The following is a 13,528-nucleotide window of genomic DNA, read 5'->3' as shown; positions in this document are numbered from 1 at the left end:
AAGGGAGAACAGACATGAAAACTACAAATCCAATAATGTTTTAGATTAGAGGAGAGAAAGAGTAAGAATTCCACATAAAGATAATGGCGAGTGCAATCTGGAATCCTTGGGACGTCCGCACCCTAAACCCTGACCCAAACCCATAACCTAAACTTAACCATTTTACATTTTAATGGGGTTAAGGTTAGGGTTTCAATGGGGTAGGGACATCCAAAGGGTTCGGTATAGCACACACCTACAAATAATCCTTCATCTTTCTTTCAAGCCCCTTCACATGCCTCTGGTGGCCTCACAGCAGTTGTCTCCCACTTCTGACACCATTATAGCAAATCCAGGGCGGTTCCTGACCGGGCCTCGAACCCGGGTGTCTGGTTCCCAAGGAATGCACACAATTCACAACAATGTTGTCAGAGGTGGCAAGTGACTCAAATGTAGTGCCTGGTGTCAATTAATGGATGATGTAAAAAGTGTCACCCAGGTATCTGAATGGTCTGGTACACCAACTGTAGTTTTGGATTAACGATCGTGAGATTATGAGTTCATATCGCCACCTGCCTTGGCAGGAAGGATCTTAACATTGTAATTGCAGTTAATTCCAGGTAATCCCACTTTAAAATGTGAGATGTCTACTTGTGTATGGAAAATCAATTAACAAAGGGGATCTCAAAATGCATAATAAAATACTGGTGATTTCACTTTGTGGAAGCAACCATAGTCGACTGTGTTGGGGAGTCACTGGTTGACGTTCACTGAATTCAGATTCTCTTCTAGTCATACTTTCAATTATCAGTATGGGCTCACACCTTTAGGCAAAACATGGGGGTGTCTACATCCACATAGCATAAAGTAGTTCTTTGTTATTACAGACCTTACAGGGGTAATTCCGTTGGAATCTTGGGTCAGTTGTACAGAGATGGATTCCATTATACCAGCACACTCACATTCACTAATCTGACTCAGAACAAAGACAAAGGATATTGTGTTAGGTCTTTAATATTTTCAATATTTAGTTTTTTTTGTGTTTTGTTTAGAAATATTGCACATGGTCAACATGCCTGTTTATGAGCTAACACTCATCTCTCTCATTCTAAAATTCCTTCTCCAAAGTATGGACAGTTTATTTTAAGCACAATCATACAGTGTACACGCATACATGTGTGTGTATGTATGTCTGTGTGTTTGCGTGCGCACATGCATGTTCATGGAATCATTTCAGGCCTCACCTTTGCCAGATTCAACAAATATTCGATAAATTCTATGTCTTTGATCTTGGACTATCTCATTAATATAACAAATCAAGATGTCATATAATAGTCCTTGTGACTGAAAAAATACTGCCTCTAGAATACGTGAAGAACATATGATTGATAATGTCTTATTGTATGGTATGTGAAGGAATCCGGGTGTGGCTGATTCCATACATGCATGTGCGCAAACACACACATCATCTATATGCACATATGGAAATATATATATATTTTTTTCACACATCCAACTGTATACAGAGAAATAAAGGTATATCCATAACTACCCCAACTCTTCCCAAAACAAGTGAAGAGGCAAAAAGTGCTATTTGAATTTCTTTGACTTTAGTTAGTTAGCTACGCTCTATCTCTTCAAATATAGTAATCTCAGATCATTCTTCTTATGCCATTGTTATTAGAATGGGTCTTCTGACTGTACTGTAAATATCTATGGCACAGACCCACATAACCCACCCATTCCAAATATCGTATTGCACCATTTAATAAGGAAAAAATAAAGTGGCAGAGAGGGAAGAGAGAGGGCTCCAGAGAATGCCCTACAGGGCTGGTCTAGGATCTGCTTTCCCTGAACTAAACCCTAACCAGAGCCATCCTGAGCTACATAACAGAACTGACCCTGGACCAGTGCTTAAGGGCACTTTCTAACAACACTTGGATAGAGGGGCAGGGAGAGGAAGCAAGGGGGGAAGGAAAGGGACTAGAAATGGAAGAGGGGGGATTGATAACAACAAGGTTATTTCTATGAAACAATCTCTAAAAACAATACTTTCCTGATTTAAGTTGCAGTCACAAGACCACACATTGTGCAAACACCTGATTTCAACGTTTAAAAACAAACTGCCTGCCCCCTCCTCTATGTGTCTACTGAGAAGTCATGGGAGAGGGGAAATGGCCCAAAGTAAAATTTAGAAGAGGGCTCGCGTGGGCTGTTTCAAAACCCCTTTTATATAAGTTTATGCTGGAGAAACACCAATAAGAGCCACGAGAGAAAACAGGCCACATAAAACGTGTTATTTCCACTGCAACAATAAAAGATAAAACAACATATCCACTGTGTGACTACTAGAAGTTGATTCAATATCTACTTTTGCTTGTGAACTGTCACTTGGGAGCCAAGTGAGCCATGTCACATCATCTGCTTCCGGTGTCCTTGGTGGAATCCGCAGCCTCCACTCGAGTTGACCAATGAATGGACCATCGTCTCGTTCAGCCTTTCTCTGTGCTCTGTTACAGCCAACCATTGTTGAGTTTGTTGCTTTGTCACGCATCACCCTTCAATCTTTACATATTTCATATCTCATAATGGCGTCCACAAGGGGGGAAACCCCAATATACAACATCCTCTCCAGCCAATAGGAACTCAACCTGTCTGTGACAGTGATAACTGATTGGGCCAGGGATTGGGTCAATTGTCACACTGAGTCCCGCCTCCCTTTATCGGGAGCCAATGGTATCCATGCTTGACTCACTTTCTTCAATCGCTAAAAACTGTGCAGGCCAATGGCTTGTGTGTGAGTCCATTTCAGTGCTGTCTGTTGTTGCAGCATAGAGGGGAATTTCAGTGGAGGTTACATTTGGATACATCCCAACCACTGTGCTGAGGAGTGGAGGGAGGGAAGTCAAGTCAATGGCAAACTGCATCCGCACAAATTGTTACAACGTGCCGTTGTGTATGGTCATCTTTCGTGTGACAGTTCTTGTGACTGCCACCCAAAAATAACAGTCTGTGTTGGTGGGGTGTGCGTGTATGTGCGAGAGAGACAGAATGAATTGTGTGTACCACAGAATGTTCTGTATCAAACTACAAATGTGCTGAGAGTACGGCCAGTACAGAACTGTGCCGACGAGATACTGAAGCCCTGTTACTACATGTACAAGGACATGCAGTGCGTCACAACAACAATCTCTCTCTCTTTTGTCACTTTCTCTCCATCTACTCCATTCTCTTGTTTTTCTCCTTCTTTCCATCCCTCTTTCTTTCCATTCCTACAATTTACCCAAACTCCTGGGCTCCTCGGGACTCCTCCCTCTTTCTCCGGGCTCCGTCCCTGTACCATCTCGAGTGCTAGTATTTGAGGAGCCGTTGGCGGCGGAGGTGGAGTCTGTTGACCCCGGGACCCCTGTTGTTGACCCGCCAGGCTCAGAGATTCCAGGGGTTCCAGGTGTGGCTGTCTGCATGATCTTCTGCCTCACTTCCCTGATCTTCAGCTGCAGACACCCCTTCGAGGGAAAGGTGTCTGAGTAGCGCGCCTGGAAGGCTGCAGTGGCCTGGGCTAGAGGAGGAGAGGAGGGAAAGCAGATGAGCCCTCTGAAGGAAAGAATTGCAGTGCAGCATTCGCGTGGTTGTATCAGAGACTAGTTGTTTGTAATCTGGTCTTGCTCAACCGCAAAGCCAGTATACAAAGTGACCAATGAGAGTAAACAATTCTGCTACATCAGTCAATGAGAGAAGCAGATGGTGCCGGGTGGCTACCTGAAGGGAAGAACCCATGTTCCTGGAAGAGCTGCATGACAAGAGCCCTGCGCTGGTCCAGAGTCCTCCGGAGAGAGGAGTACGGCACTCTGTCCATCTCCCCCAAGACATCCTCAGACTCAGCAACTAGAGAGGGATACATGAGATGCGAGAGAGATGAGAGGAGAGAAGAGAGGGGAAAAGATGGTGATTGAGAGAAGTGAGGGATGAGAGAGAGATGAGAGGAGTGAGTAACATGAAGAGGGAGTGAGAGGAGAGAAGGGTGATTGAGAGAAGTGAGAGAATGGAAGAATGGAGAAAAGAGGTAACGAAAAATTTGAAAGTAATTTTTGAGAAAGAATGCAAGGAGGAAGGGAGTAACTAAGGAAAAAGCTATTGGGGTCTACCAAAAGTAGTGCACTATGTAGGGAATAGGGTGCCATTTAGGACACAAGCCATAACCTATGACAGACTGTCGTACAGTCCACACTATTTACCAGCTCTGTCAAAGGTGAAGATGTCCCCCTCACACTTGACGTCGCTCTTGGGTGTGTTGGGCTCCGAGCTGCAGCTGGAGAGACGGCTCCGAGCTGTAGTCTTCCTCCTGGGAGAGCTGGGGTCCTCTGCAGACGAGTCCAGGTCTAAAGGGAAGGAGGAAGAGAAGTAGAGGAGGAAGGGGAGAGGAAGAAAAGAGGAGGTGGAACAGAAGAGGATTGGAGAAGAGGAGGAAGATAAGGGGAGGAGGAAGAGAAGAGGAAGAGAGGAGGAGGAGGAAGAGAAGAGGAAGGGAGAAGAGGAGGAAGAGGAGGAGGAAGAAAAGGGGAGAGGAAGAGAAGGAGAGGAGGAACATAAGAGGAGAGGAAGAGGAGAGGAACTGCCATCTAGTCACAGCCTTGCCTGACATGAGCTTATTAACTTTTTGTGTGGGTGGGGAGGGTGGTGTATGACGGGGTGTTATTCTCATTTGATTCTATGTATTTCTGTATGAATGTGGAAGAGGCTGCACTCTCTATTGTCCAAGTCAAATTTCCACTTGGGGACAATAAAGTATATCACATCAATAATGTTAGAGATTCAATTTGTATAGCGGACATGCTAAATTTGTAAACACAGACTTCATTTTTAATGCTATCTCTTTGTCTCTCTCTCACCTGTGGAGTTCCTCCTCTTCTTCCGGTAGCTGCCCAGTATGGCTCGGGGGGAAGTGGCCAGACTCTGGAGGGTGGGAGAGGGCAGCACCTCTTCTGGTCTGAACTCTGGCAGCTCGGCAAAGCGCTCCTCGAAATAGGACCCCGACAGGACCCTGGTACATTTGAAATATAGTTAGATTTTATGAGACCCATTTTGGGATCAAACCGTACCCGACTCCACCAGGGAGCTAAAAAGGGCTTAGCCCCCTCACTTCAAAGGTGTGCCTCCTCAGTTTTTCTGAAAGGTATCAGCACAATGGACAGAGCGCGCCGCGGTGTGTGTAGGGGGGCTATGTAAAGCCACTGAGGTTTCCATAAAAAGCGTGAAAAAAAACGCTTCTCATCTCTGGTAGGCTAAGTGAATAAAGTGATACGCCTGTAATATTTGATTTTGATTTAAAAAAGACGGGGTCAAGTTTATCGGTCCGGTGCCATATTAAATGCTGAAATGTCTCCTGGCTCCTCTGCTGTTCCTATGGGGGGGGGGGGGGTCACATGTCCATTAGTTTGGGTAGTGTGTGCCTTTAATGTGGGTGGATAGATATACTGAACGGTAATGATTTCAGTTGCAGGGAGAATGACCACTGTTACATCCTGACAATGTTTATGAGGTTACTGCTTATGAATGAGGAAGGTGTAGAAGAGGTGCTACAGCTACGTCCCTCTCCACTATTGCACACTGACTCACGCCAATGCTGCCGCACTATTTGTTTTATTGTGTCAACTGTTTGTCAATGTTTAGCAATGCAATGTAAAATATACACAAGAGTGTACAACATTTTAGGAAGACCTTCCTGATATTGAGCTGCACCACTCCTTCTGCCCTCAGGACAGCCTCAATTCGTCAGGGCATGGACTCTACAAGGTGTCGAAAGCGTTCCACAGGGATGCTAGACCGTGTTGACTCCAATGCTTTCTACAGTTGTGTCAAGTTGGCTGGATGTCCTTTGGGTGGTGGACCATTGATACACACGGGAGACAGTTGAGAGTGAAAAACCCAGTAGGGTTGCGCCAGGCACCTACTACCGTACCTCGTTCAACGGCACTTAAATACCCCATTCAAAGGCACTTAAATGCCCCGCTCAAAGGCACTTAAATACCCCGTTCAAAGACACTTAAATACCCTGCTCAAAGGCACTTAAATACCCCGTTCAAAGGCACTTAAATACCCCGTTCGAAGGCACTTAAATACCCTGCTCAAAGGCACTTAAATACCCTGTTCAAAGGCACTTAAATAACCCGTTCAAAGGCACTTAAATGCCCCGTTCAAAGAAACTTAAATACCCCGTTTAAAGGCACTTAAATACCCTGCTCAAAGGCACTTAAATGCCCCGTTCAAAGACACTTAAATACCCCGTTTAAAGGCACTTAAATACCCTGCTCAAAGGCACTTAAATACCCTGCTCAAAGGCACTTAAATACCCCGTTCAAAGACACTTAAATACCCTGCTCAAAGGCACTTAAATACCCCGTTCAAAGACACTTAAATACCCCGCTCAAAGGCACTTAAATACCCCGTTCAAAGACACTTAAATACCCCGTTCAAAGGCACTTAAATACCCTGCTCAAAGGCACTTAAATACCCCGTTCAAAGGCACTTAAATACCCTGCTCAAAGGCACTTAAATACCCCGTTCAAAGGCGCTTAAATACCCCATTCAAAGGCACTTAAATGCCCCGTTCAAAGACACTTAAATACCCCGTTTAAAGGCACTTAAATACCCTGCTCAAAGGCACTTAAATGCCCCGTTCAAAGACACTTAAATACCCCGTTTAAAGGCACTTAAATACCCTGCTCAAAGGCACTTAAATACCCTGCTCAAAGGCACTTAAATACCCCGTTCAAAGACACTTAAATACCCTGCTCAAAGGCACTTAAATACCCCGTTCAAAGGCACTTAAATACCCCGTTCGAAGGCACTTAAATACCCTGCTCAAAGGCACTTAAATACCCTGTTCAAAGGCACTTAAATAACCCGTTCAAAGGCACTTAAATGCCCCGTTCAAAGACACTTAAATACCCCGTTTAAAGGCACTTAAATACCCTGCTCAAAGGCACTTAAATGCCCCGTTCAAAGACACTTAAATACCCCGTTTAAAGGCACTTAAATACCCTGCTCAAAGGCACTTAAATACCCTGCTCAAAGGCACTTAAATACCCCGTTCAAAGACACTTAAATACCCTGCTCAAAGGCACTTAAATACCCCGTTCAAAGACACTTAAATACCCCGCTCAAAGGCACTTAAATACCCCGTTCAAAGACACTTAAATACCCCGTTCAAAGGCACTTAAATACCCTGCTCAAAGGCACTTAAATACCCCGTTCAAAGGCACTTAAATACCCTGCTCAAAGGCACTTAAATACCCCGTTCAAAGGCGCTTAAATACCCCATTCAAAGGCACTTAAATGCCCCGTTCAAAGACACTTAAATACCCCGTTTAAAGGCACTTAAATACCCCGTTCAAAGACACTTAAATACCCTGCTCAAAGGCACTTAAATACCCCGTTCAAAGGCACTTAAATACCCCGTTCAAAGGCACTTAAATACCCCGTTCAAAGGCACTTAAATACCCTGCTCAAAGGCACTTAAATACCCCGCTCAAAGGCACTTAAATACACCGCTCAAAGGCACTTAAATACCCCACTCAAAGGCACTTAAATACCCTGCTCAAAGGCACTTAAATACCCTGCTCAAAGGCACTTAAATACACCGCTCAAAGGCACTTAAATACCCTGCTCAAAGGCACTTAAATACCCCGCTCAAAGGCACTTTTTTGTCTTGCCCGTTCACCCTCTGAATGGCACACACACACAATCCATGTCTCAATTGTCTCAAGGCTTAAACATCTTTCTTTAACCTGTCTCCTCCCCTTCATCTACACTGATTGAAGTGGATTGAACAAGTGACATCAATAAGGGATCATAGCTTTCACCTGGCCTATGTCACAGAAAGAGCAGGTGTTCTTAATGTTTTGTACACTCAGTGTATATTTATCAGTGAAGTTATTATTAATGTCTACATATTCCCCCATTAATTTAGAATGTTTGGTTACGGAAATGCTGATAATTCATTCAATATAATATTCATTCATACCATTCTCATTCTTCAAAAGGAAACGTTGTTTGGAGAGCTCACAAACTACACAACACTTGTGATAAAGAACTTTTGGTTTATTTAATTGCATTTACCAGTTTACTGTCAATTTCTTCACTGTCTTTGTTTTGGAGAGCATGAGTCCGGTTTCTCCGTCATGTTTAATGTCGTGTCAACGTGCGTGCTTTAGCGTGCATACAGCCCATTCTGAAAGTATTCAGACTCTTGACCTTTTCCACATTTAGTTCCGTTACAGCCGTATTCTAAAAATTGATTAAATGACGTTCTGTCCTCATCAATACCCCCATAATGATGAAGCGAAAACAGGTTTCTAGTAATGTTTGCAAATGTATTTAAACATTTTAAACAGATATACCGTATTTACATAAGCATTCTGACCCTTTGCAATGAGACTTGAAATTGAGCTCAGGTGCATCCTGTTTCCATTGATCATCCTTGAGATGTTTCTACAACTTGACCTGTGGTGGACATACCTGGCCTGCGTGCCGAGAATAGGACTGGCCAAATGTATTTAAGTGGCCATTTGGAGATGTTCTAGTTAGTTCACGTTATGGGAACTCAAGGGGAGGTTGTATTTGAGCCTGGTAGACGCCACCAATGCTTTATTGGTTAAGACAGGTTTTGCCTGATGACATTATTTTTTGTATATATATATATATATATATATTTGTAAATTCCACCGTCATCTTTCAAAACATCCGCGCTGTGTAAATAAATCCAACACTCATTTGCACCTCTACCTGCCTGCCTCCTGAATATTTGCTCTTACGACTGCTAGAAAGCCCCTATTTTACGCTGATACAGCGCAGCAGAGAGAGGGTCGATTTCCAACCTGTCACTTCAAAAGCACTCAATGATCTCGGAGCCTCTGCATGTGAACGTTATGTTTATTCTGGTGTAGTGTGATATAAGCAGAATTCAATACAATTCCAATGCAAGAACCCCCCCCCCCCAGAAATGTAGCCCTCTCGCCGATTACAACTGCCCCCTTAGTCACTTTATCCTGGCGCCGGGTCTGGATCGAACCCTCAATTTTACTGATGTAAGCAACAAGCTCCAACCAACTGATTCCCTGGCTACATAATCTTCTCCAATTGGTCATAACTGTCAACAGTCAATACACGTTTACTGTCAACTATGGTAACGTTTTCATTTCCTCCCATTGCTCCCTCCCCCAATCCCTGCCACTCACTTGTCAATGGAGTCGGAGGGCTTTCTGAGTGGTGGAGGGCGGAATTTGGTCTTCTTGGCTGAGGGGGGCGCGTCCCTGTCAGTCTGTGGGGCAGGCGGAGGAGTGTCCTGTCCTGTGGGAGGGTGGGGAGGTTCCCTCGGTCCAGCCTGGAGAGAGAGAGAGAGAGAGAGAGAGAGAGAGAGAGAGAGAGAGAGAGAGAGAGAGAGAAGAAAAAAATAATAATAATAATAATAAGGAAGGATCAGTAACCATACCAGCAGCCTCATCCTTGATCAGTGTTTGCGATAATTGTTTGCATCGCAATAATCGTTTGCAGGACGACTAACAAATGAATTGCATTGCTTTTGTAATATCTATAGTCATCTCTTACCCCTTTGCTGTGGCCCTCGTTGCCACTGTCCCCTTTGTTGTGGCCCTCATGGGGCCAATCATCTGTCTCCCTGGACCTTTCTGGTTCAGGTGTCCCACATTCCATCTTTATCCACCTCTCCCTCTCTCCATCCACGTCTGTCTGTTTCTCTTTGGCATAATCTCTGGCATCGTCCGTGTTCTCTTCTTTCACGTGGCTGGCTCGACCACCATTTTCTTCACTCCCTGCAGGAAAAGACATGACAGTGGCTCATGATTCCTAGTAAAAATACACTACATGACCAAAAGCACCAGCTAGTTGAACATCTCATTCCAAAATAATGAGCAGTAATATGGAGTTGGTTCCCGCTTTGCTGCTATAACAGCCTCCACTCTTCTGGGAAGACTTTCCACTAGATGTTGGAACATTGCTGTGGGGACTTGCTTTCATTCAGCCACAAGAGCATTAGTGTGGTCGGGCACTGATGTTGGGCAATTAGGCCTGGCTCGCAGTGGGCGTCCCAATTCATTCCAAATGTGTTCGATGGGGTTGAGGTCAGGGCTCTGTGCAGGCCAGTCAAGTTCTTCCACACTGATCTCGACAAACCATTTCTGTGTGGACCTTGCTTTGTACACGGGGAATTATCATGCTGAAACAGGAAAGGGCCTTTCCCAAACTGTTGCCACAAAATTGGAAGCACAGAATCGTCTAGAATGTCATTGTATACTGTAGTATTAAGATCTCCCTTCACTGGAACTAAGGAGCCTGAAACATGAAAAACCATTATTCCAGACCATTATTCCTCTTCTGACAAACTTTCCAGTTTGCACTATGCATTGGGGCAAGTAGCGTTCTCCTGACATCAGCCAAACCAAGATTCGTCTGTCGGACTGCCTGATGGTGAAGGGTGATTCATCACACCAGAGAACGCATTTCCACTGCTCCAGAGTCCAATGGCAGCGAGCTTTACACCACTCAAGCTGACGCATAGCATTGCGCATGGTGATCTTATGCTTGTGTGCGGCTGCTCAACCATGGAAACCCACTTCATGAAGGTCCCGACAAACAGTTCTTGTGCTGACGTTGCTTCAAGAGGCAGTTTGGAACTCAGTAGTGAGTGTTGCAACCGAGGACAGACAATTTTTATGTGCAACGCGTTCTGTGGGCTTGTGTGGCCTATCACTTCGCGGTTGAACCGTTGTTGCTCTTAGACATTTCCACTTCACAATAACAGCACTTACAGATGACAGGGACAGCTCTAGCAGGGCAGAAATTTGAAATGGCCAAATCCACTATTTTGAAGGGGTGTCCACATACTTTTGTATATATAGTCTATATAGTAGCATAGCTAGTTATAAAAGAGGCAACTATAGCAGAAGAGGCCATAAGCAGAGAAGTGAGGAGAGGAGAGATGGAGGTAAGAGAGGAGGAGGGGAAAGGGTACAGAGTGAGAGTGAGGGCAGGCGGACTACAGTTTTGACGTACCTGTTGGTGTGTTGCTGCTGGACGTACCCATTGAGTTAGCACCGGGTTTGCTATGTGCCTCGACATCCTCTGTCATCTTTTCTTTCTTTATGCTCTCTTTCTTTATCTGTGTCTTGGTCTTCCTTTGGGCCTGGCCCTCCACCTGTGGCTTGTGCTCCATCTCTGCAGTCAGGTGTGGCATTCCCTCTTCATGTGACAGGGTCACGTCCTTTGAACCCTGGACGCCGACAGCTGAGCTTGATGATTGGCCGGACACTTCTTGAGCCAAATTGGGGGGCACAGAGGTCATGGAAACCCCATCTGGCGCCAGGGTGACGTTCTGGTCCGGGTAAATGGCGGTGAGGAGTTGACGTCCAGTCCCCGGGGCTCCAGGGGAAAGGGCCGGGGCTAGCCAGGGTGGTTGGCCCACTACGAGAGGGTGCACAAGGGCTTGGCCAGCCGGGGCGATGGCGGTGAAGCCCAGGGTAGTCAGGGACGATGGCAGGTAGGCGGGGCCTGAAGAGGGAGGGGCCTGGACTGTTGCCGTGGAGACCCCTCCGGTGCCTGATTGGACATAAGTGATCCTAGAGTAAAGGAGAGCCAAAAAGCAGGAGGGTCAGCTATGTACACATTGTTCTGATGAAGGTCATTTGACAAAGGCACAGACACAATAAACTAAAAGTCTGCAGAGGTTCTCTTGTCATTAAAACCACGTGAAAGTAATAGTGGGACATATACACTGAACAAAAATAAAACGCTACATGCAACAATTTCAAAGATTTGACTGAGTTACAGTTAATTTGAAGAAATCAGTCAATTGAAGTAAATTCATTAATCTATGGATTTCACATGACTGGGAATACAGATATGCATCTGTTGGTCACAAATACCTTAAAAAAAAGGTAGGGGCGTGGATCAGAAAACCAGTCAGTATCTGGTGTGACCACCATTTGCCTCATGCTGTGCAACACATCTCCTTTGCATAGAGTTGATCATGCTGTTGACTGTGGCCTGTGGAATGTTGTGCCACTCCTCTTCAATGGCTGTGAGAAGTTACTGGATACTGGAGGGAACTGGAACACGCTGTGTTTTACGTGGATCCAGAGCAATGGGTGAGCTGTCTTCTCAGTATGCAGGCCATGGAAGAATTGGGACATTTTCAGCTTCCAGGAATTGTGCCCAGATCCTTGCGAAATGGGACCGTGCATTATCATGCTGAAATATGAGGTGATGGCGGCGGGTGAATGGCACAACAATGGGCCTCAGGATCTCGTCACTGTATTCAAATTGCCATCTATAAAATGAAATTGTGTTCGTTGTCCGTAGCTTATGCCTGTCCATAACAAAACCCCACTGCCACCATGGGGAACTCTGTTCACAATGTTGACATCAGCAAACCACTCACCCACACGACGCCATACATGTGGTCTGCGGTTGTGAGGCGGGTCGGACATACTGCTAAATTCTCTAAAACGACGTTGGAGTCGGGTTATGGTAGAGAAAGGAACATTAAAATCTATGGAAACAGCTCTGGTGAACATTCCTGAAGTCAGCATGCCGACTGCACGCTCCCTCAAAACTTGAGACATCTGTGGCATTGTGTTGTATGACAAAACTGCACATTTTAGAGTGGCCTTTTATTGTCCCCGGCACAAGGTGCACCTGTGTAATGATCATGCTGTTTAATCAGCTTCTTGATTTGCCACACCTGTCAGCTGGATTGATTATCTTGGCAAAGGAGAAACGCTCACTAACAGGGATGTTAACAAATTTGTGCACAAAATGTGAGAAAAATAAGCTTTTTGTGTGCATGGAAAATGTATTGAATCTTTTATTTCAGCTCATGAAACATGGGACCAACACTTTACATGTTGCGCTTATGTATATTTTTGTTCAGTATAATATACTGCATAATCAGACGTTTCTCGTAGGTTAAAGTGAGTACCTTGTTGGAGGCGAGGTTAGCAACACGGTCTGGGGGGGTGTGATGCCCGAAGTCATCACAGTGGCTGTTGCCATGGATACAGGGAAGGGACTCCCAGGAAGCACTGCTCCAGCAGAGTGGACATTTGTCTGGACCATCGGCATGGGGGCGATCTGGATCATCTGTGCAGGATAACACACACATCAACAGGTCAGCCAAGAGGCTAGTGGTCCCCATGCATCAGCTAGCTGCTTGGAACATGGGTTGTGTGTCATTATTCCCGCAGTAACAACACATTTATTCAGAGAGTTGCTGTTATATTGTATGTTATGCTTGTGTGTAATAATCGCTACCTTGCTTCCTGGTAGAGCACCATTTTGCACAGGAAGGGGAGGAGCCACCAGGCAACTGGGCTGAGGAGGAGTAGAGCCAGTTCTCACTGTTGCCATGGGAACCAACATCTTGCTCTGCAAGACTGGAGACTGGGCTTGGACTGGTGAGAGAGAGAGAGAGAGAGAGAGAGAGAGAGAGAGAGAGAGAGAGAGAGAGAGGGAGAGCGAGAGATGTTGGTTTAGG

The 13,528-nt window shown here is 45.3% G+C and overlaps 1 protein-coding gene across 2 annotated transcripts in view; it reads right to left on the bottom strand.

Moving 5' to 3' along the window:
• Positions 1-975: 975 nt before the first annotated feature.
• Positions 976-13,528, bottom strand: part of LOC110488369 (protein capicua homolog) — a 35,320-nt gene continuing 22,767 nt past the window's right edge. For both annotated transcript variants that reach the window (XM_036970686.2, XM_036970687.2), the window contains exons 12-20: positions 13,306-13,445; positions 12,974-13,134; positions 11,050-11,612; positions 9,586-9,809; positions 9,216-9,361; positions 4,869-5,020; positions 4,215-4,358; positions 3,739-3,864; positions 976-3,538 (exon numbers count right to left, since the gene is read on the bottom strand). In XM_036970686.2, the coding sequence (XP_036826581.1) occupies positions 3,252-3,538; positions 3,739-3,864; positions 4,215-4,358; positions 4,869-5,020; positions 9,216-9,361; positions 9,586-9,809; positions 11,050-11,612; positions 12,974-13,134; positions 13,306-13,445 (1,943 nt within the window). In that variant the 3' untranslated portion in view covers positions 976-3,251. The remainder of the gene's footprint in view (positions 3,539-3,738; positions 3,865-4,214; positions 4,359-4,868; positions 5,021-9,215; positions 9,362-9,585; positions 9,810-11,049; positions 11,613-12,973; positions 13,135-13,305; positions 13,446-13,528) is intronic.

Source organism: Oncorhynchus mykiss, chromosome 30, assembly GCF_057628025.1.
Source record: "Oncorhynchus mykiss isolate SJ-2025 chromosome 30, ASM5762802v1, whole genome shotgun sequence".
Classification (NCBI taxonomy): Eukaryota; Metazoa; Chordata; class Actinopteri; order Salmoniformes; family Salmonidae; genus Oncorhynchus; species Oncorhynchus mykiss.
Note: the sequence above shows the minus strand (reverse complement) of the source record. Positions and strands in the feature narration are given on the sequence as shown.